This window comes from Musa acuminata, chromosome BXJ3-8 (genome assembly GCF_036884655.1).
Source record: "Musa acuminata AAA Group cultivar baxijiao chromosome BXJ3-8, Cavendish_Baxijiao_AAA, whole genome shotgun sequence".
Classification (NCBI taxonomy): Eukaryota; Viridiplantae; Streptophyta; class Magnoliopsida; order Zingiberales; family Musaceae; genus Musa; species Musa acuminata.
The window spans coordinates 39,414,037-39,437,232 of NC_088356.1; the positions used below are offsets into that span (position 1 = coordinate 39,414,037).

Consider the following 23,196-nt stretch of genomic DNA (forward strand, 5'->3'; position numbering starts at 1 on the left):
ACTGGTTGAACGACCTGTTCACAGCCACGAATGACTTTGGCAATTGCTCTGAGCTTTCCTCCTGTCAGAATGCACGCGTCATATTTGTCGGTCAACGCATGTTCCAAGTCAGGTGTCCGTTTTCTAGCTTGAAAAAAAATCAACAGGAAAGACATGAATTCGTGAGGCCCAGAGAACTCACTAAAACAAATAAACAACGATTGGACTCCGTGAGAGTCACGCAGTTGCAAAACAGCGAAAATACTATGGACGATAAAGAAAGACGACTATTCTTTGGCCTTTCATTGTGCACAGCCATATCCTTCAGATGCAGTCGGATATGGTTTTTGAAACATTTCATGGACGACGGGTGGATTAATATAAAGCAAGCGGCATCCTAAAGGCAGTGGATACATCTGGCTACAGTGCAGGTCCTCCGTTGCTCAAGCAGAACCCTTTTGGAAGAACCACAAAAGGTACCTTCTCAGAAACCCATGATATCGTTCTTCCCACTTCTTGATGTTCCCAGTTAAGCTCAACACATTTCTTAATGTGTAGTAATTGTTGTTGGTTGAAGATTATATAACATGTTAGATTTACGATCTATGTGGATACGTGAGAAAAGCTTATGCCGATAGTTAGATGAGGCGATGAAGCAGCAGTACGTGATCTAAATGCTCAGCTTTAGATGCATGCTCCTGCACAGACTTGTCGACGTAGAAGTTAGACATGTAAGCATAGATCATACTTATTAATTAGAGGGTTTAGGATAAGTAATTAGGATATTCCTCCCGAATCATAACCTAAGAAAGCCTATCATAAATAAATAATTTTTTTTTCTATTATTTGATAACCATGATCCAATCAAATCTATAATATATCTTATCCAATTATATAAGTTATTTGATCCTTTAATTAGTAATATAAACATAGAATTCAAAATTAAAATAAATAAAATAAAAATTTATTTAAAAATAGTTTTATCTAAATAAATTTTAAAAATTAAAAATATATATATGGACATTAATTTTAAAATAAGTTAATAATTTAAACACTTCATTAAGTTTGATAATCAATGCAAGTCATAGTGGTTGTATGTTATTGATATCATACTTCTTTTTATATACCACTAATACTGTTAGTTTTTCTAATATAATCCATAATGACCTATGTAATTTGTCTTATCAAGATAATCCTATTATCATATTTAGTTTAATATATATATACATAAATATAAATAGGATAGTATAAATAAATAAATTTAATTAACTAGTAAAAAAATTCAACAATGATATCTACTTAAATACTTATTTCATGTAGATTACTCATCTAAATCCATATTGAAAAATTTTATTTTTATATTCATTTGATGTAACTTAATATTATAATAGGTTATTTATGTCATAACAATTCTCATCGAGTCTTTTTTAAAAACTAGATAAATAGGCTCAGTACAATCGATGTCTTCTTTTTAGGCCACAAGTTTAATTTTATATCATTCAATATTATTATTTGAGTTATATTTTATCTTAAAGACCTATTTATAATAGACTCTTTTACCGTTGTTAGAAAATTCAATGAGTTCCCAAATATTATTTTGGTTTATCAATTTCAACTCTTCCTTCATTGCATTGTATTACTTTTTATAATCATTGCTTTTTATGATATAAAAAATGAGAAGGGACCTATTTTGATTCTTATGTTATAATCTAGTTCTTGTAGATATACTATATAATCATAAAAAATAACATATCTCCTTTTCTTTTGAGATTTTCTCAAAACTATTGGTTGTGATTATTTTACAAGATTATAAGCAGCAACATCAATATCATATGGGAGTTCATTAGTGTTGTTTTATTAATCACTCTCATTAATTTATTCAGTGATTTGAGGAATAACAACCTCTCGAATAAGAAATGATAAAGGAGCATCAACATATATCTCCTCTATATCAAAATTAACCATTTGAGATTTTTTAACTCTTATTATTTTGATATTTTCTAAGAATCTTGCATTATTATATTCTACTATCCTCATACTATAATTAGGTATAAAATCTAGATCTCTTGGAATTTTTTGGATAATCAATAAGATACCTAGAAATAGTTCTTGGATCTTATTTTTTTATGTAGATTAAAGACTCTTAACACTGCATGATAACCCCAAATATATAGATATCTCAAACTGAGTTTCTTATAAATTTATAACTCAAACTGACTTACTAAAAACCTTATTCAAGATATATATAGCTATCCTAAGTGCTTCACCCCACGTTGACTCATATATATAGAAATAACTCATTATACTCTTAATTATGTTTATAAGAGTATGCTTTTATTTTTCAACAATGCTATTCTACTGTGGCATACTTAATAAGATATACTAAGCACAAATACCTTATTTTTTTAGGAATCTAACAAAAAGGAATAGGATTCCAACCTAACTTATCATATCTATCATAAAATTCATTACCCCTATTAGATCTAATAATTTTATTTTTTTATCTAATTATCTTTTGACTTTATTTATGTATAATTCAAGAGTGTCAACAGTATGAGACCTTTTATGTATTAGATATGCATAACCATATCTTGATAAGTCATATATAAATGTGATAATATATCTTTATTCACTGAAATAGAAAATATAAAGTGGTTTGTAAATATTAGTATAAATAATCTCAAGGTGTTTTTTACTACAGTGATTTATATATATTTAATTTGTTTTCCTTTAATACAATATATACAAACATTAAAATCAAAATTAGTAAATTCTAAATCTTTCAAGATATTATTTTTTACTAATCTTTCAATATTTTCTTTGAAGATATACCCAAAATGTCTATGTTATAAGATAGAAGATTTTTCATTATTGAAACTACGTTTTAATTTAATATTTAATTATATTTTAGTAAACTTAAGATTCAAATTAATTCTATGCAAACTATATACATAACAACTTTTATTGAATCATAAATTTTACTATATTTACTATTAATAAAAGAAATATAATATATTAACACATCAATTCTTGATCGAAAAACTAAAATTTTAAAAAAGTAAAAAACATAGCATGTGTTTGCAATATCTATTAGATGACCCATCTTTAGACATAGGTGATAAGCTTACATAGCATTCCCCATAATGATGAATTTTTTTATATTTATTTTAATTTTAGGTTATAATAAATCATTGCATAACATAAGTTGAAGCATCAAAATGAATCCACCAAATATTAGAAGGAATCTCTGTAATGTTTGATTCAAAACATATAAAAGTCAAATTTATCTCTTTCTTTTCAAACTAAGTCTTACATGTATTCTTTTTTCATATGTCTTTTCTTATCAAAAAAATTACTTTATTATGAGGTTTTCTTTTTATTAGTCTGCTTAACATTTTTAGACCTGATAAATTTATTTGGTAGATGATGTTTCCATTTTTTTTATCACTAACTACTTGAGTAGTAGTCAAGATATTGTGAGATCTTTCATACCTTAATCTTAATTTTTCTTAAACACAGATACTAGTCAACTCATTCAAGTCTTATTTATCCTTACTTATATCGTAATGAATTTTGAATAGGTCAAACTGAGAAGAAAGAGAATTAAGAATAAATTACACGAGGAAATACCCATTCACATATATGCATAATGCCTTATGTTTCAAAGCCTTGTTAGCCATATTAAGGATATGATCTTGAATCCCCCTGAATATCATCATGCTAAGTCATAGTTAGTTCTTTTACTAATGTGTCCATTAATAAATTATCAATAAATTTAAACCTATTTTTAATAACCCTCAAATATTTTAATGTGTTACTTGTAGGCGGTGATGAAGTCTTAATATTATTTACAATTGTCATTCTTATAAGCATTAGACTAAGTTTATTATATCTTTCTTAAGAATTTATTTTATTAACTTATTTTATAGTGCTTTATCAATCAAGTCTATGGATCTTTCAATAAGCCATGTTAGGTAAAAATTTAATATACCCAATATGAACTGCATATTCTTTAACTATTTTGAATAATTTGAACGAAAGAGTATACGGATACTAAATGTATGAGAATGCATGGAAGAAAGTATCACTGTGAAATATAAAATAATATTAATATTTTGAGTTTTCAAAATATAATGAACTATTAATATCATCCATATTTTACCTTAGGGTGAAATATTAAAATATTTGATGTTCACTTAAAAAAAAATTATTTATGGATGACTAATATTATCCTTGTGGAATAATATTGTTATCTTTGGTTATACAACTCTAAATTGCAAGGATATCTAAAATAATAGTATCCTATCCCATCACATAATTATCTAAATCTCTTAATTATTTATGTCATTGTAAAAATTTTATAATTAAAAGCATAGGTTAGAAATAGTTGATTTTTAAAGGGCAAATATAATTTTTTTAGGATATATATTGGAATTATCTATTTTTAAAGGGTAAAAATATCATAAAGGGATATCAACTAAAATTAATATATTTCATAAGGGTAAAATTGATCTTTTGTAAGGTGGAAGCCCTAAAACCTTCACCCTTTCTCCAAATTGATTCGGACCACAACTTGCCTATGTTGTTGCCCAACTACGTGAGTCTTCATCAGTGGTGCATGTTACCATCGACAGATGTAAGGCCACTGAACATAATCACCACCCGATGACCACAACCTCCTCGAGTGTCGGCAACGTAGCATCATTGTTTGTCGTCACCATCATTGTCCGCTAGATAGTTGTCATGCCAAAACCCATCGTCATGGGCCTTGTGGACTTTAGCAACACCATTAACCTTGGTCATAAGCAAGCATGCGACCGAGATCCACTATCATGATGCATCATCGTGATCCTTCTTACTGTGACTTGCCATGCCAACAATAGCTAGAAAACCATTAGCACGATAGCCAAAGACCACCATTGATATAGAAAATGCTATTGCACCAGTGTAGTTGTTGCCCACGATAAGGCCTGCTACACCTTTGTTGCGATGCACAACAACACTATCATTTGTGTAGCCTCCATATTGCGATGAGGACACCTCGTGGCCCTCCTCACTATTGGAAAATCTAGTGTGGTGTCACATGCATATCGGAAGAATAAAAAATAAAAAAAGTCTCAGAATTTTTCATAGAAAAGAAGGTTTTATCGTTGTACAAAAGTTGGTGCGTAGAAACTCACAAAACAGAAAACTACGCGTATAAAAAAATATGTATTATCTAAGAAGATCGTATATCTCTAAAAACTTATAGATTTATGAGAGAGGATGAAGGAGGTCAACTATTCTCCTCTTTAATGGTGATCCACATGGTAGGGGCTACGAAGACGCTCTTCAAATCGCTGCCCAAAATGTCTTCCTAGCGCGCACCACGTAATCTAGAAGGGGCTGCCCCTTCATATTGTCCACATGCCCCAAATAGGGACTGCAGGTTGAGGAGGAGAAGGGGAGAGGAGAATAAGAGGTGGCAGCCAAAAAGCCTAGCTCATGACCCTTTGGTTTTTTCCTATAATGGATCCTGCAATATTAGGTACTGGATCTCTATCCAACTATCTAAGCCTCTTAGATTAATGGGTATCTATCTAATAATCCTACATTGTCTCTTATTGAATCTCATCTATAGGATCCAATAATTTAGGGGTTTATTGGATGTCCAATAAGATATGGGCTCCAACGGATATCTCATATCCGAATATCTACTCAGTCACAATACCTATCATATATGTATGACCCTCTAGGCCTAATATCGAGTTGGCCATGAGACATACCTGTCAGAACTCCTTCTGGCTCAATGAATTATTATCTCCTTGATAATTCACTTGACTCATCGACTACGAACGTACTAGGCCACTACACCGTAGTCTCAAAACGATACAAGAGAATCCAATCTTTTAGACCTGTTTGTTCTCAATTACCATGTATCTATAGTCCCTCATCCATTTAATATCCCAAAGATTGTATTCCAAGCATGGTGCTGTAAAGCCTATATAGTTTTTACTCGAGTCTCACTCTAATCGGATTCTCCTGGAGAACTCTATCTCTCTAAATTTGAATGACCATAGCTAGTAATTTGTCTAAGTAAGAACACATGAGATATTTCTCTCATAACATCGAGAGTGAATATTCCTCTATTTATACTTAATAGCCCTCGTAAGGTTGGCTATCACTCCCAATAATAAGCAATATTAGATATAGAGCTTCTAGACTTCTAAATCTGGTATCAAAGAGTAGAGTACTCATATAGGACATCTTTGGTATCTCAAGTCTAAGGACTAGATACACCACTAAGATGATGGAATTGTTGTATAACAATAAGGTATCATCAACCATCCAATATTCTATGAGCGAATCAATCAATGAACTCATTCTCTAATGAGCACCTGCACTGTATCCTTAGTGTCTCACACGAGCAGCTATGAGACTAGTCGCCTCCATCATATGGATAGGTATATAGTACATCAGTCTCTACAGTTATCTCAATGTCCCTCTCGAGTAATCTATAATCGAGATTATTTAGGATTTGTGTTTAAAAGTGAATCAGTCTCATTATCGTGATCTCATCATGATCCGATTATCATTACATAGATCCATGAACATCACAATATATACATATGTAACAAATAATATAAAGTGATAAAATATCAAATAATATAATAAGTAAAAAGAACGTGTATCATGTCACACATACCATCACTCATATGATTGACTTATAGGACACCTATGACTATCACTCACTAGACCAACACCCTTACAATTGTTTTACAATGTTGATGTCTACCATTAATAACTTCAACCACCCATATCATGGTCACCACATATGGGCCAATGACCGCCACCACTACCTATGGCAAGATTGGTAGCCACAGTGGGATGGGTTGCCACCGAGAGTAGCGATGACTCCATCACATGCAATAGGCCATCACACCTTAAGTCCAATGGCCATAGTAGGTCGTCGACCAATCATCGCACCTCCAACGACAACATGTCATTTATGGCAACGCCGACAGGTATCTTTGTTATGAACATAAATCATCCACGATAGGGCTAGCAACCGTAAAAAGTAGTTGTTGTCCATATTGTTGTCGTCACAACAAGTTGTTAATCGTAGATCAAAATTGGACAACATAATTTTGCAAGCAAAGATGCTAATAAATATATCTAAATACAAAATATATATAATATATTTTTATGATCTAATGTATTCGACTTTAAAACATTAGTCTTTGATGCTAATTGTAAGCATAAAATCATAATAATACTATTATATAAAATAAATTTAATGTTAGAATATGAAATCAAATATCTATATATCAAATATTACGTGTGCATATTGTTAGGGTAAACACCTTTTTCTTAGCCGTGACCCGGGGGGTCGTCTCGGCTCGTTCGGGGGTCCGAATGGCGAGGATCTCCCTGGGGCGTTGCTCGTCTCTGCCAAGGCGGTCGGGCGCGGCCTCGGCCTCGGGACGACGCTGCGACTTCCTCCGGGCGGGGATGCTGCGTGTCCGGACGGGGGCCTTGGCTCGGTACCTGCACAAAGGTCGGGTCGGGATGCTCCACCCGACCCCTCCGACGATCAAGTTAGAGAGTGACGTGGAGATCGTTTTCCTTTTTAGGAGCAAGTCCCCCCTCTCCTTTTGGCTCGGGGGTGTTTATAGGGGGGCTCGGCATTACCGGGCGCGCCATCCCGTCAGTCGGGGCCGTACCTCCGATAGCGTCCGACATCGCCGAGGATGTTGCGTAGGGGACTGGGGAATCGCAGGGTATGGGCGAGCTCTAACCGCTACCTACTTTTGTCTCGTCCTACTGTGCTGGGTCAACTGAAGGGGGTTGTGGGCTCAGCGAGGCTGACGTCCGGACGCAGACCGTCACCCTCATTGCTCTTCCTGGGGCGCCGCGCCTGTTCACGTGCGGGGGACGTTGCCAGGAGTGGGGTCCGCCATTTTTTGCCATATCATATCCCCCCCCAAAGGAAGCCATGGCTCGGCATCGGACGGTGGGGATTCGAGGCGTGGCTTTGATCGGTAAGCGATGGTTCTCTTCGCGGTTCACGATTGAGGCATATGTCTGGGGCAAATAGGCCGCGCTGCGTAGGTGCTTTCGGTGACACGCGGCCGAGGAGCACGTCTCGGGCGGGCTGGCCGCGCCGAGAAGGCGGTCTTGGGGACATGTGACCGAGGAGCACGTCTCGGGCGGGCTGGCTGCGCCGAAGAAGTGGTCTCGGGAACACGCGGCCGAGGAGCACGTCTCGGACGGGCTGGCCGTGCCGAGGACGTGGTCTCGGGGACATGCAGCCGAGGAGCACGTCTCAGGCGGGCTGGCCGCGCCGAGGAGGTGGTCTCGGGGACATGTGGCCAAGGAGCACGTCTCGGGCGGGCTGGCCGCGCCGAGGAGGTGGTCTCGGGGACATGCACCCGAGGAGCACGTCTCGGGCGGGCTGGCCATGCCGAGGACGTGGTCTTGGGGACATGCGGCCGAGGAGCACGTCTCGGGCGGGCTGGCTGCGCCGAGGACGTGGTCTCGGGGACATGCAGCCGAGGAGCACGTCTCGGGCGAGCTGGCCGCGCCGAGGAGGTGGTCTCGGGAACATGCGGCCGAGGAGCACGTCTCGGGCGGGCTGGCCGCGCCGAGGAGGTGGTCTCAGGGACATGCAGCCGAGGAGCATGTCTCGGGCGGGCTGGCCGCGCCGAGGAGGTGGTCTCGGGGACATGTGGCCGAGGAGCACGTCTCGGGCGGGCTGGCCGTGCCGAGGACGTAGTCTCGGGGACATGCAGCCGAGGAGCACGTCTCGGGCGGGCTGGCCGCGCCGAGGAGGTGGTCTCGGGGACATGTGGCCGAGGAGCACGTCTCGGGCGGGCTGGCCGCGCCGAGGAGGTGGTCTCGGGGACATGTGGCCGAGGAGCACGTCTCGGGCGGGCTGGCCGTGCCGAGGACGTGGTCTCGGGGACATGCAGCCGAGGAGCACGTCTCGGGCGGGCTGGCCGCGCCGAGGAGGTGGTCTTGGGGACATGTGGCCGAGGAGCACGTCTCGGGCGGGCTGGCTGCGCTGAGGAGGTGGTCTCGGGAACATGCGAAAAGATCGTCGTTCCTTTTAGGCGTCGAGGAGTCGCAGTGGCCGTTCTCCCTGTCCTTCCCTGCAGCGACCTTGGGTCCGCATTTATGATAGGGTGTTCGTTGACCTTCCCTGATGCGATGAGTGAGTGTGCGGATGAGCTGTTGGCCGCTATGGGGAGACGAAGGGACGTCTCTCCTGGCGGGATCTTTCCTATGTAAACGGCGCACTCGGCCCGTTTCTCGATTCTTGTTGCTGAGTCTTGGGCCTCGTCATCCTTTCTGTCATCGCGCCTTCTCCTTTCCTACGCCGTCACTCCCCAGTCGCTCTCTCGCCGTCCCTCTTGTTCGTTCCCAAGCCGGTAAGGATGCCCCTCTCGCCTGTCTCTCCTCCTTTGTCCCTCGATAGAGCCCGGGAGCGCACGCCTCCGCCCTCCCCAGACGAGGAGGCGGCGCGAGCCCTTGAGGCTCTAATGTGGCCGCACGACCTTGACTCGGCGGTGAGCGGGTCGTTGCTGGAAAAGCTCCGGGAGATTTTTCACATCCCGGAGGAGTTTGTTCTGGTCGCACCTGATCCGGGGCAGCGGTCGTACGACCCGGTCCCTCAAGGTTTCGCGCTGACTCAAGATGCCCTAGAGGCTGGGTTGCGCCTTCCCCTTCACCCTATCATTGTCTCCTGTCTTTCTCTGTGGCGGATTTCGCCTTCCCAGGTCGCGCCTAACTCGTGGCGTTACCTAGTAGCGTTCTTAGGGGAATGTTATTATGATAACATCACCCCTACCCGAAACCTCTTTCTCTCTTGTTTTCGCCTTCTCAAGGGGCCGGGGGGCTATTTCGTGTCAGCCCGGGCCGGCTTTCGCGTCGGGGGGGCCCCTTCGAATAACAAAGGGTGGAAGGGGCGGTTTTTTTACGTTAGCTGGTCGAAGGATTGGGGCTTCAGAGTTCGGTGGGCAGTGAGGGTAATAGATAACACAGTCCCGGACTTGAACGACGAGGAGCGTCGGGACTTGAAGAGGCTTCGGGCAATCCTTCCCGGTTCTCAGGCCATCCGAGCTATGACCGAGGAGTGGCTGGCCGAGGCGGTTCTTAGCCCGGCTTTCGGGGGTACGTTTATAGCGGGTGTTCTTCGTGTCTCGCCTGTTCCCACAGTTTGTGATAGTTTGCTTGTTTTCCTTTGTAGGAATGAAGCTTCTGTCACTCCGCGGTGGCCGCTCGTCATCGGCTTCTTCCCCACGCCCGTCCGCCGCTCTCTCTCCGCATCCCTCGGCCGACCCGTTGCCCGGCTCGGCGGACGCTCCGTTAGAGATCCTGGAGGGGCGCCCGTCAAAGAAGGCAAAAACAGCTGGTCCCGGGAAAGCCAAGGCGGGGGCCCTCCCTTCGACAACCGTTGGCACAAAGCGGGCCGTTCGGGATGAAGGGCCTTCCCAAGTGGACGGGTCTAGCCAAGGGGCGGTCGGGAAGAGGTCGAGCCTGCCTACGGTGGACGACCTGTGCGGGCTACGCACGGGGGCCGACGAGCCTCTATGGTCGTTGGTTATGGGCGAGCTTCCTCCGGGGGAGGCTTCCGACCCGCTAGTCGCCCGCTGGAAAGGGCTATCCCGGGGGGACAAGGTATGGGCCGGGGGGGATCCCTCGGCCGCTTTTCTTCGAGGCGTGCTCCACCCCGACTTGGCTCGGGACCTATACACCCTGCCCTCGGAGGCTATGCTCAACAAGGTGGGGAGGTTTCTGACACTGGTAAGTGTTTTGTTAACTTCAAGTGTCTTTGTGACCGTGCGGTGACCCTCTTTCTTTTGTGGCAGGGCCTCCACTACTCGACGGCGCTGATGGACCGAGTGCGTGACGCTGGCCAGGTAATCTGGAACCTCAGCGAGTGCAACTCCGAGCTGTGCCACCAGCTAGAGGAAGTTCGGGTCGGGTCGGGCCTAGAAGCGGTGGCGGCCGCGGAAAAACACGCGACCGACTCCGAGGAGGAGGTGGCGCGCCTGAAGGCGGAGCTCGAGCAATCGGGCAGTTCGGTCAAGGAACTCGAAGAGTTTCTCCGTTTGGATCGGGCGGAGTTGCGCCTACTGAGGTCGGAGGCGCTTGGCCTTACCGAAAGGGCGGAAAAGGCCGAGGCTGAAGCCTGCGCAGCTTCGGACGCGCTAGCCGAGGAGGTCCACCTTCGCCCGTCGAAGGATAAAGAGGCGATCGAAGCTTACAAGAAGTCCGAGAACTTCGAGCTCGGATTGACCCGAATGGGGCGAGTATCCTACGAGTACGGATACAGAATCGCCCTAGGTCGCCTCGGCTCATGCCCTCCTGGCTCCGAGGTGGAAAGGGATCCCTTTGCCTCCCATCCCGTGGATCTGGAGGTGGACATGCCGGAGGACGTGCCATTCGACGACCGCCCGAAGACTCCAGGAGAGTGATGAGCGTTGTTTTTTGTATGTCAGAGTCGAGGTCGAGGGTGTGAGGGGTTTTCTGTATGAGTTTTGGTTTCTGTTCCTCATGGTTATGGTTCTGTATCCCCTCCTTTTTAATAAGATGCTCTTTTCTTCTGATTTCCGTGTTTGCGTAGTGCCCGCGTCTTCAGATGAAGTATTTTCTAAGGTTCTGTATGTTCCAAGTCCGAGGCATGGGGCCGCCATCCATTATTGCGAGTCGGAACGTCCCCGGTCGGGATACTCCGATGACCCGGTAGGGTCCTTCCCACTTCGGGGCCAGTTTCCCCCTTACTTGGGTTGGGTGGCTGACCTCGATTTTGCGCAGGACCAGGTCCTCAATCTTTATCGACCGGGGTCGCACCCTCCGGTTGTAGACCCTTGCCACGGCTCTTTTGTAAGAAAGAGCTTTCTGGTGTGCGCTGGCCCGTCTTTCCTCGAGCAGATCCAGGTTGGATCGGAGCCCTTCACACGAGGCCTCTTCGCTGTAGCCTGCTGTCCGCGGAGTTGGGACGGCTACTTCGGATGGTAATACGGCCTCGGTCCCGAACGTGAGGCTGTAGGGAGACTCCCCGGTCGGGGTCTTGGGGGTAGTGCGCATCGCCCACAGGTCGCTCGGGAGCTCTTCGATCCAAGCCGATCGGGCAGCGGACACCCTCCTCTTGAGACCGTCGACGATAGACCGGTTGGTTACTTCAGCCAGCCCGTTCGCCTGGGGGTAAGCCACCGAGCTGAATCTCAGTTGAATTTTGTGCTCGGCGCAAAACTCTTGGAACCTCCTGCCGGCGAATTGAGGTCCATTGTCGATGACGGTGGACTAGGGCAGGCCAAACCGAGTTATGAGGTTTCTCCACACGAACCTTTCCACTTGTGACTCCGTAATGGTGGCCAGGGGCTCGGCTTCGACCCACCTGGTAAAGTAGTCCACTCCTACGATGATGTACTTCCGCTGGCCCGAGGCGGGTGGGAGAGGCCCGAGTATGTCCAGCCCCCACTGCGCGAATGGCCAAGCACAGTCGACGGGGGTGAACAGGACCGCCGGCTGTCGGGCGATGCGGGCGTGCTCCTGGCATGAGCTGCATCGCCGCACGAAAGCTTTCGCGTCCTGGCGCATGGTCGGCCAGTAATACCCCTGTCGGAGTATCTTGTGCGCCAGGGCTCGTTCGCCTATATGTTCCCCGCAGGCCCCTCCATGCATGTCGGACAGAACTGTCCGGGCTTCGTTCGGCTCTAGGCAGCGTAGCAAGGGGCGCGAGAAAGACCGCTTGTACAACCGTCCTCCTTCTTCAGAGTACCATGCCTGCGTCCGACGCAAGCGTCGAGCCGCCGTTTCGTCGTCGGGTAGGGTCCCGTCTCGCTTGAAGCGTAGCATCTCTTGTACCCAAGTGGCCGGCGCGCCGTCCGTGGCTGTGGCGACAACCTCTATGGCTCGGTGGGGGAGCTCTTCGGTCTCGGGTCGAGCCTTGGGGGCCGAGCCGGACGCCAGTTTTGCCAGGGTGTCGGCTCGCTGGTTCTCGCTCTTGGGAACATTCGACAATTCAAAACGGACGAACTTGGTGGCAAAGTTTTTTACCTGTGCCAAGTATTTCGCCATGGTCGAGTCCCGGGCTTCGTATTCACCGTCGAGCTGCCTAGCCACCAGCTGTGAGTCGGTGATTACGCGTATGTCGGTCACCCGCATCTCCAGTGCCAATCGGAGCCCCGCCAGGAGAGCCTCGTATTCTGCTTCGTTGTTGGTGGCCCTGAACCCGAAACGGAAGGAGCGCTCAATCGAGCGGCCGTCAGGTGTCACCAGCACCAGCCCTGCACCGGCGCCCTTTGCGTTGGCCGACCCGTCTACGTGGAGAGTCCACGTGTCACGCGGTGGCTCGAGTTCTTCGCCTGTGCTCGGGGTCACCTCCGCGATAAAGTCTGCCACGGACTAGGCTTTAATGGCGGTCCGAGGCGCGTACTGTATGTCATGCTCACCGAGCTCCACTGCCTATTTGAGGAGGCGCCCTGCAACGTCGAATTTAGACAGAACGAGCCGAAGCGGCCGGTCAGTTATTACCTCTATTGGGTGGGCCTGGAAGTAAGGGCGGAGCTTTCGCGCTGACAGGACGAGCGCCAGTGCCAGCTTTTCGATTGGCGGGTAGCGTCCCTCTGGTCCGCTTAGCATGTGGCTGACATAGTAGACCGGCAGTTGGTTGCCGGAGTTTTCCTTGACCAGAACCGAGCTGACCGCGTGCTGAGAGGCGGCGAGGTAGAGGCTCAACTTCTCCCCTGGGGAGACTGACACGAGTCGGGGGAGGTTGGCCAGGTGTTGCTTCATCTGCTCGAAGGCCCTTTCACATTCCGCCGTCCATTGGAAGCTTTTTGGATCCTTCAAGGCCTTGAAGAAGGGGAGGCAGCGATCTCCCGATCGGGAAAGGAAGCGTGATAGGGCGACTAACCTCCCGTTAAGGCGTTGCAGGTCTCTGATCGTCCGAGGGGGCTGCATGTCTATGACAGCCTGGACCTTTTCCGGGTTGGTGTCAATCCCTCTCTCGTGTATGATGAATCCGTGGAATTTTCCTGAGGTTACGCCAAAGGCGCACTTGGCAGGGTTGAGGCGCAGGCCGAACCTTCGCAGGGTGTCGAATGTTTCAGCCAGGTCGGAAGGATGAGCTTCGGCTGTTCGGCTTTTCACGATCATGTCGTCGACATATACCTCCATGTTTCGTCCAATCTGGTGGGCGAACATCCTGTTCACCGCCCTTTGGTAGGTGGCCCCGGCATTTTTCAACCCGAACGGCATGACTTTGTAAAAATATATCCCCTGCTCGGTGAGGAAAACTATGTGTTCTTGGTCTTCGGGTGCCATCCTGATTTGGTTGTACCCGGAGAAGGCATCCATAAACGAGAGACGGGCGTGGCCGGCTGTGGCGTCGACTAGCTGGTCGATCTTCGGTAGGGGGTAGCAATCTTTTGGGCAAGCATTGTTGAGACTGGTGTAGTCAATGCACATCCTCCAGCTTCCATTAGGCTTTTTGACAAGGACTACATTGGAGAGCCATTGTGGGTACCTGGCCTCTTCTATGAAACCGGTCGCCAGAAGTCGGCTTACCTCTTCTCGGATGGCAAGTTGCCGATCTGGGGCTTGCCGCCTGGGCCTTTGTTTCACCGGACGGGCATCGGGCGAGATGTTTAGGTGGTGTTGCGCGACTTCCGGGTGGACTCCTACCAGGTCAGATGGCGTCCAAGCGAAGATGTCGGCGTTGGCTTGCAGAAGGCCGACGAGCTGCTGTTGCTCCTGTTCGGGCAGTCCTGACCCGATCTTGATTGTTTGGTCGGGCCTGCCTTTGATCAGCGGTAAGTCGATGGTGGATCCCTTCGGCTCGGGGCGGGGGGTCGGTTTTTTTTCCTCCCGGGGGTCCTCCAGCGGGGATTGGACCCTCGCTCTCTTGTTTAGCGATACAGCAGTTAAGTAGCAACGCCTGGACTCCCAGGAGTTCCCCGCTACTTCTCCGACCCCATCGTGGGTCGGGAACTTGATGGTTTGGTAGTAAGTTGAGATGACGGCTCGGATCTTGTTGAGGGTTGGCCGTCCGAGGATGGCGTTGTATGCCGTGGGGAGGTCGACCACTAGAAAGGAGGTCATCACTGTCTTTGTCCTCGGGAAAACTCCCAAAGTTAGGGGCAGGGTGATAACCCCTAGTGACGAGATTGAGGCGCCGGTGAACCCCGTGAGCGTTGAGCATACCGACTTCATGTTCTCCTTTACCAGGCCGAGCTTCTGGAAGGCGTCCCAATAAAGTATATCGGCCGAGCTTCCAGTGTCGACCATGATCCTTCTTACTTGCGCGTTGGCGATTCTGGCTGATATCACCAGCGCGTCATCATGTTCGGCTGGCACGGGTCCCCCGGTCGGGAAGGTGACTTCGGGGCCTTTTTCATGTTTGGAAGCTTCGGCTCGGGAGGCCCTGGCGTAGGCCTTTCCGCCCGCCATGGAGTCCCCTCCGGACGCTGGCCCGCCGGTTATGACATCTATGTGCCGCTCGATGGGTCCCTCCGGGCGTGGCGAGAACTCCTTATCTGGCCGGAGGTATGAGCCGAGGTGCCCTCGGCGGATGAGCTCCTCAATTTGCCTTTTTAATTCTCGACACTCCTTGGTGTCGTGACCGGGCTGTCGATGGAAACGGCAGTATTTAGAGCGGTCCGCGAGTTCGCGCGGGCTATTCATCGGGTGAGGATCTTTGAGAAGACCTTTCTCCTTGATGTGGAGAAATATTTCGGTCCGGGAGGAGTTTAGGCCTGGGGGAGGGGATCTGGGTGCCGCATCATCGAGTCTGCCAGCCCTACACCGGGAGGTAGCGGGCTGTTGCTGCCGGGGCTGCTCTGGCTTAACCCTCTTGCGCTCGTCGCGCCTTCCGACCATCCATGCTTCAGCAGCGATGAACTGGTTTGCGCGTTGTAACATTTCGGGTACCGAAGTGGGGGGTCGCTCCACCAGAGACCAAAAGAATCAGGTAGGCCGCAGGCCCATCATGAATGCCTACATCATCAAAGAGGGGTGAGCATCAGTCAGCCCGCGAATTTGTATGGTGAAGCGGTCCACGAAGTGAGAAAGGGGCTCATCCTCCCTCTGGTTGAGCCCAAGGAGCATTGCCACCGACGGCCTCGGCTTGGCGTGAGCCAGAAAGTTAAGTTCGAAATCCTTGGCCAACTGGTCGAAAGAGGCGATGGACGCGGCCTTCAGATTGCTGTACCACGCCCGGGCTGGGCCTCGCAGGGTTGTCGGGAAAGCCCTGCACATCAGGGCGTCGGACGTCCCATACAGCGCCATCTGGGCGCGGAAAGCGGCTACGTGGTCAGCCGGGTCGGTGGCGCCATTGTAGGCGTCTAATGAAGGGAGCCGAAAATGCGACGGGATCGCATGCTCTTGAATCTCGGGGGTGAAAGGGGACCCCTGGTGTTGCTCGGCCCCCGGGTCTCCCCTGGTCCGGCGAACCTCACACTGCACCTCGTCCAGTCGGCGGCCTACGAGGCGTAGCTGGGCCCACAGGCCCTCCGCCGAGTCTGAAAGCGGGGCTACGGGCGTCGGGTGCGTCGCCGGATCCTCCGCTCCTCGGCTCCCGGGTTGGGTCGATTGGCCTGGAGGCGAAGCGGGAGACTCGGGAAGCGGTGCGGGGTTCTGGGCGGCGGACCATTGCCGTGGTGGAGGCAGGGTTGAGTGCGAAGACGTCGGAGGAGAGACCAGCGGAATGATGGTCTGCATCACTCCCGTAAGAGCCCAGACCTGGTGTGTGAGGTCGTAGAAGGCTTCAGGCGGCACGGGGGACGGGCCACCAGGATTGGCGATGGGCGGCGACAGACCAGGGTCGTTGAACAATCGCCAATAGCGCTCCGAGATCGCAGCGGGGCGCTCGTCCCGAACCCCCTCCTGTTGGGGATGCTCTTCCGTTGCGTCGGTCGTGTGCGACCTGACGGCTGGGGGTTCGTCGGAGTGAGCCTGTTGATCGCTTGACATTCGGACCGGCCCTCCTTCTAGCGCCATTATGTTAGGGTAAACACCTTTTTCTTAGCCGTGACCCGGGGGGTCGTCTCGGCTCGTTCGGGGGTCCGAATGGCGAGGATCTCCCTGGGACGTTGCTCGTCTCTGCCAAGGCGGTCGGGCGCGGCCTCGGCCTCGGGACGACGCTGCGACTTCCTCCGGGCGGGGATGCTGCGTGTCCGGACGGGGGCCTTGGCTCGGTACCTGCACAAAGGTCGGGTCGGGATGCTCCACCCGACCCCTCCGACGATCAAGTTAGAGAGTGACGTGGAGATCGTTTTCCTTTTTAGGAGCAAGTCCCCCCTCTCCTTCTGGCTCGGGGGTGTTTATAGGGGGGCTCGACATTACCGGGCGCGCCATCCCGTCAGTCGGGGCCGTACCTCCGATAGCGTCCGACATCGCCGAGGATGTTGCGTAGGGGACTGGGGAATCGCAGGGTATGGGCGAGCTCCAACCGCTACCTACTTTTGTCTCGTCCTACTGTGCTGGGTCAACTGAAGGGGGCTGTGGGCTCAGCGAGGCTGACGTCCGGACGTAGACCGTCACCCTCATTGCTCTTCCTGGGGCGCCGCGCCTGTTCACGTGCGGGGAACGTTGCCAGGAGTGGGGTCCGCCATTTTTTGCCATATCACATATCTTTCAATACCATTCAAAATACCTTTATTTGATTTGTAGAACGTAGTTCAATATGTAGAATGTAACAATACCAATTTGTAAAGAGAATTAGAATCTCTTTCTCTAATTCTTGTGTATATTATCATATTGAGTCTTTAGAATTAGGATCTATTATAAGTAATTAGGGAAGTTTCTCATGTTATCTTTTAAGAAATCTATCATAAATAATTTTTTTTATTAAATTTATATTATAATTTATCTAATTAAATAGAATCATATAATCTAACAAAAAAAAAAAGTTATACTTTTTGGTGGATTACTTAGTTTTAACTGTCAAAATTGTTGACTAGCTTCTCTCTCATTCTGATGAAAACTTGGCAGATTCCCTATATTTTAGCTTTTAGAACATCTGGTTTATGATGATAAGCTGTGTTGGCATCTTCTTCTCTAATGAGCAATGATCTCTGTGAATTTGTCAGCCATGATGCCGCACAGAGCGAGGGCTTTATGCCTTTTGTTCTGCTTCTCCACCATGATCGCCTGTACGAGCTCTCTGTCCTTCAACTTCTCCAGTTTCAATCAAGACACAATGTCGAAGATGACCGTTCAAGGCAACGTAGTCATCAACGACACCACCATACTACTCACCAAGGATGGAGCCAACATGGCTAGCGTCGGCAGAGTACTGTACAGTGAACCGCTGCTCCTGTGGGATGCCAAGACGGGAGAACTGACTGATTTCACTACCCAATTCGCCTTCCTCATCCACTCCCACGAGGACAACTATGCCGACGGCCTCGCGTTCTTCCTCACGGCCAATTATTCTTCTTCCGGTACGCCTGTCTATTCCGAAGGTGGCTACCTCGGCCTCTTCTCCAATATAACCATCATAAATTCCACAATTAACGCCGTGGCCGTAGAGTTCGATACCTTCTCCAACGAATGGGATCCCAAACGCGAACATCTCGGCATCGACGTCAATTCGATCAAATCCTCTGCGACCGTGTTGTGGAACGGCAGTGTCAAAGTGGGCAGGCCGGCAAATGCACGGGTGAGTTACAACGCTAGCACCTATAACTTGAGTCTCTTCCTGACCTACGAGAGAACAAATCTGTTACCCAGCAGTAACTACAGCCTACATTATATTGTGGATCTGCAAAAAGTCCTGCCGGAGAAGGTAGCAGTAGGCTTCTCGGCGACCACAGGCAACTTCACCGAGACGCACAGCATTCTCTCGTGGTCTTTCAGCTCGAATCTACAGCCAAAGAAGAAGAAACTGACGGCTAGACTTCTTGCCGGCTTGGTTGTCGTCGGAGTGGTTATCTTGATGCTTGTGTCGATGGTCTTGCTGTGGTTGTATAAGAAGATGGAGAACCATGGTGGGACAGAAACAGATGCAGAGGACATGGACTATGATGAGACTATCGATCATGAGTTCGAAACCGAGAGAGGGCCAAAGAGGTTTCCTTACAGAGAGCTGGCCGCTGCAACACGGGACTTCTCCGAGGAGAGAAAGTTAGGGGAAGGAGGATCTGGGTTGGTCTACAAAGGTTACTTGAACCAACCGAAGCTTGATGTAGCCATCAAAAGGATATCCAAGGGATCGAAACAGGGAAGAAAGGAGTACATCTCCGAGGTCAAGGCCATCAGCCGGCTGAGGCATCGGAACCTTGTACAGCTGATCGGCTGGTGCCACAACCGCGGCGAGTTTTTGCTCGTCTATGAGTTCATGCCCAATGGAAGCCTCGACGCCTACCTCTACAGTACCAAGAAGCACCTCGAGTGGTCGGTGAGGCACAAGATTGTGTTGGGGTTGGCTTCCGCACTGTGTTACCTCCACGAGGAGTGGGAGCAGTGCGTGGTGCACCGCGACATCAAGACCAACAACATCATGTTGGATTCGGCATTGAATGCCAAGCTGGGAGATTTCGGCCTCGCCAGGCTAGTGGACCATGACAGTAACCTGCAGACGACGGATTTAGCAGGGACCAGGGGTTACATGTCGCCTGAATACTTCTACACCGGCAAGGCCAGCAAAGAGTCGGATGTCTACGGCTTCGGAATCGTGGCGTTGGAGATCGCGTGCGGGAGAAGGACGATCGAGCCAATGGAGCACCCGAACAAGGTGAGGCTAGCCGAGTGGGTGTGGGAGCTCTACGGAAGGCAAACCATCCTGAAAGCGGCGGACGAGAAGCTAAAAGGCCACTTCGACGAGAAGCAGATGGAGAGCTTGATGGTAGTAGGATTGTGGTGTGCTCATCCGGACTACAACCTGCGGCCATCGATCAAGCAGGCGATCAGCGCACTGAATTCGGAGACACCATTGCCTGTGCTTCCTGCAAGCCGGCCGGTGCTGAGGTACAGCGTGCTTTCCATGGACGACGCGTCGATTGCTACTGTATACAGTGTCAATGATTCACCTTCCGACCGTTGTACACATTCCTGCGAGCGAAGCTCGTCTCCAACTGGACTTTCGAAGTGAGATTGATGTGGAACAGGACCAACATCTGACATGAATGTGTGTATATTAAGTTATTTGGACTGGATTTTCGCGCATCATACAAGTTATCGACAATAAGATGTTGAAATCGATACTCATGTTCCGTAGTGTAGTCAGCTATAATTTCGGTGTAGTGACATTGCTAATCATGACACTATTAATATGCTAATATCACAGTTGACGTGAGAATAGCAACATCGATTGCACGTTACTGGAACGACATCAAAACTTCCACGTCGAAACATATCCAAACACGATTTAGGTTCCAACGTATCAAATGCTTTGGTACAAAAGTTCGAATCACTAAACAATAATGTATGAGATGAGAAATCTCTTCAATGTTTTCCACGAAGCATTGATATCATGCCAAAAGTTGGTGGTAACTTACAATTGCCGCCAAACAGCGAAATGCGCACTCTCCCTATCTATTCATTCTTGTTATCTCCAACTTCTCTCCTCAGTTATCTCCGAAGCTATTCAAAATAAGCATATTACTCCCTTCAAGGGGAACCAAGATCTCCCATCTTAGGTTTGTTAGCGATCTCCTCCTCTCCTTTAGAGCTAATCATAGATCTTGTTCCCACGTCCTTAAAATTATGAAGGTCTATGAGAATCTCACCACCCACCTTACGGCTAATCTTATCAAATCAAACATCATTTTTCCTAAACACTGTAAACTATCTACCAAACACCTCATTTGTCGATCCTTGTGTACTTGAGAACGTTTCTCTCATGGGGTAGAGATAATTAAAGAGAGCAATCTTTCGTTGTTGTCAAAGTCATAAACAAAAGTCTCTTATCGTTGGCTGACAAAGTTATCCTTATCGATTCAATGATTAATTCGCTTTGCGTTCATTGATCTCAATCAACTCCTGGGTTTCAGAAATGATTATTTCGAGACTCTCCAAAATGACTTGAGGAAGCACTACTGTGAGTAGCACATACACTCAATCAACTCACTCCCCTCCCCAGTTGTGCCGTGGTAGAGTTGGAGGGCTACTGGAACCTTAAAGTTACTCCTAAGATCAATTGACCTATATTCACGGACGAAGGAGGAGCAAAACACTACTATAAAAGAGGGACTATTACAAATTCCTAAGGAAGATTTCAAAACTCAAGCCCTTATTTATAGTTTAAACATGAGATACCAAACTTGATTTTCCTGATGTGGGACTATGTGGGACTATGTGGGACTTAACAAACTAACAAATCTTCACCTTGACATGTCCCAACAAAACTTGCTCCACCTTCTTCATAAAAGCCCCGGGCAATCACCAACAATGAACACCAACTAAGTCCAAGCACTGCTTGAACTTATAAACCGGAAGAGACTTCATAAGCATATCAGCTAGATTATTCTTCGTATGAATTTTCTTACCCGAAGGCGGCTTCACAAGATCCCAAGTTCTATTCCGATGTAGAGATTTAATTTTTTCATTCATCGCAATCAACCACTTAACGGAATTATCACAAAAAACTACATCTAAGTAGGTAGTAGGCTCACCAACTTCACTTGTTTCTTCTGCAACAAACAAACCATATGTAACTAAATTTATATATCTTTGTGGTGGTCGAATATCTCTCCATGGTTTATTCTTGATTATGGAATATTGCTCTTCCTCTAGATCATCTTTGTTAGTAGATTCGGGACCATCTACTGGCATTCTTTGAGTAGAAGAGTTCGACTTAAAAGAATCTGAACTACCAATCTCAAGCTCCACCTGCTTCTGCGCACTATCATTTGTACAACTAGTAGATTCCTCTTTGGAAGATAACATAGATAATTCATCAAAAGTAATATCTCTACTTATTACAAATTTTGGGGATTTGGGATCAGAACACCATAATCTATATCCTTCTACCCCAGAAGCATACCCAAGGAAAATATACTTTTTTGCTCAAGGCTCTAATTTGCCTTCATTTATATGCATATATGCTGGACACCCAAAATTTTTTAAATCAAAGTAATCAGCAGGAGTACCTGACTAAACTTCCTTCGGAGTTTTAAAGTTAAGTGCGGCAGAAGGAGTGTGGTTGACAACGTAATAGGCCATATTAATCGCCTCTGCCCAAAAGTCCTTTGTCAACCCTATATTTGAAATCATACTCCTTGCTCTCTCTAAGAGTGTTCTGTTCATACGTTCGGCCACACCATTTTGCTGCGTCATCCTAACAGTGCGATGCTGAACAATTCTTTCATTTTTGCAGAATTCATCAAAGTCACCTTCACAAAATTTCATGCCATTATCTGTTCGAAGCCGCTTAATCTGTTTACCTGTTTGCTTCTCAATCAAAGCCTTCCATTGTTTAAAGGTTAGGAAAACATCATTTTTATGCTTTAGAAAATAAACCTAAACTTTTCTAGAATAATCATCAATGAAAGTCAATATATACCTAGCTCTACCTTTGAGCATGAGTTGGACCCCAAAGGTCTGAATGAATATAGTTAAGAGTACCTTTTGTTTTGTGAACTGTCGGAGAATTGAAGCTAACTCTTTTCTGCTTTCCAAAAATGCAGTGTTCACAAAAATTCAGTGGTCCAGTACTCTGTCCGCAAAGAAGACCCCTTTTGCTCAATATGCTCAAACCTTTTTCACTCATATGACCCAAACACATATGCCATAATTTGGTGATGTTAGAATCAGACAATGATGATGATAAGACTACAACTGAGCCTGTGACAGTAGTTCCCTACAAAATATACAAGCTACTAGACCTACAAGCTTTCATAACAACAAGGGCACTTCTAGAAACTTTCATAACTCCACCTTCAGCTGCGTATTTACACCCAAGAGTCTCTAGGGAGCCTAAAGAGATAAGATTTTTTTTAAATCAGGAACATATCTAACATTAGTGAGCGTCCTCACGATACCATCATGCATTTTTATTCGGATTGTGCCTCTACCAACAATATCACACGTGACATTATTGTCTATCAAAACAATTCCACCATTATAAGATTCATATGTGGAAAATAAATCTCTATTATGACACATATGATAAGAACAACCCGAATCTAAAATCCATTCATTTTTAGACCTCGTCCTATCATCAGTAACAAAGAAAATATTTTCAATATTCTCATCAGCTGCTACACTAGCTTCAGCGGACTTAGTAGT

The 23,196-nt window shown here is 47.1% G+C and overlaps 1 protein-coding gene across 1 annotated transcript; it reads left to right on the forward strand.

Annotated features, from left to right (window-relative positions):
• Positions 1-272: 272 nt before the first annotated feature.
• On the forward strand, positions 273-20,175 carry LOC135644959 (L-type lectin-domain containing receptor kinase IX.1-like). Its single transcript, XM_065162955.1, has 2 exons — positions 273-455; positions 18,057-20,175. The coding sequence occupies exon 2, from the start codon at positions 18,059-18,061 to the stop codon at positions 20,057-20,059; it is 2,001 nt and encodes a 666-aa protein (XP_065019027.1). The 5' UTR covers positions 273-455; positions 18,057-18,058; the 3' UTR covers positions 20,060-20,175.
• Positions 20,176-23,196: the final 3,021 nt, after the last annotated feature.

Bases quoted from the DNA above. Each gene is read 5' to 3' on its own strand.
- LOC135644959 (XM_065162955.1), top strand. From the start codon at position 18,059: ATGATGCCGCACAGAGCGAGGGCTTTATGCCTTTTGTTCTGCTTCTCC.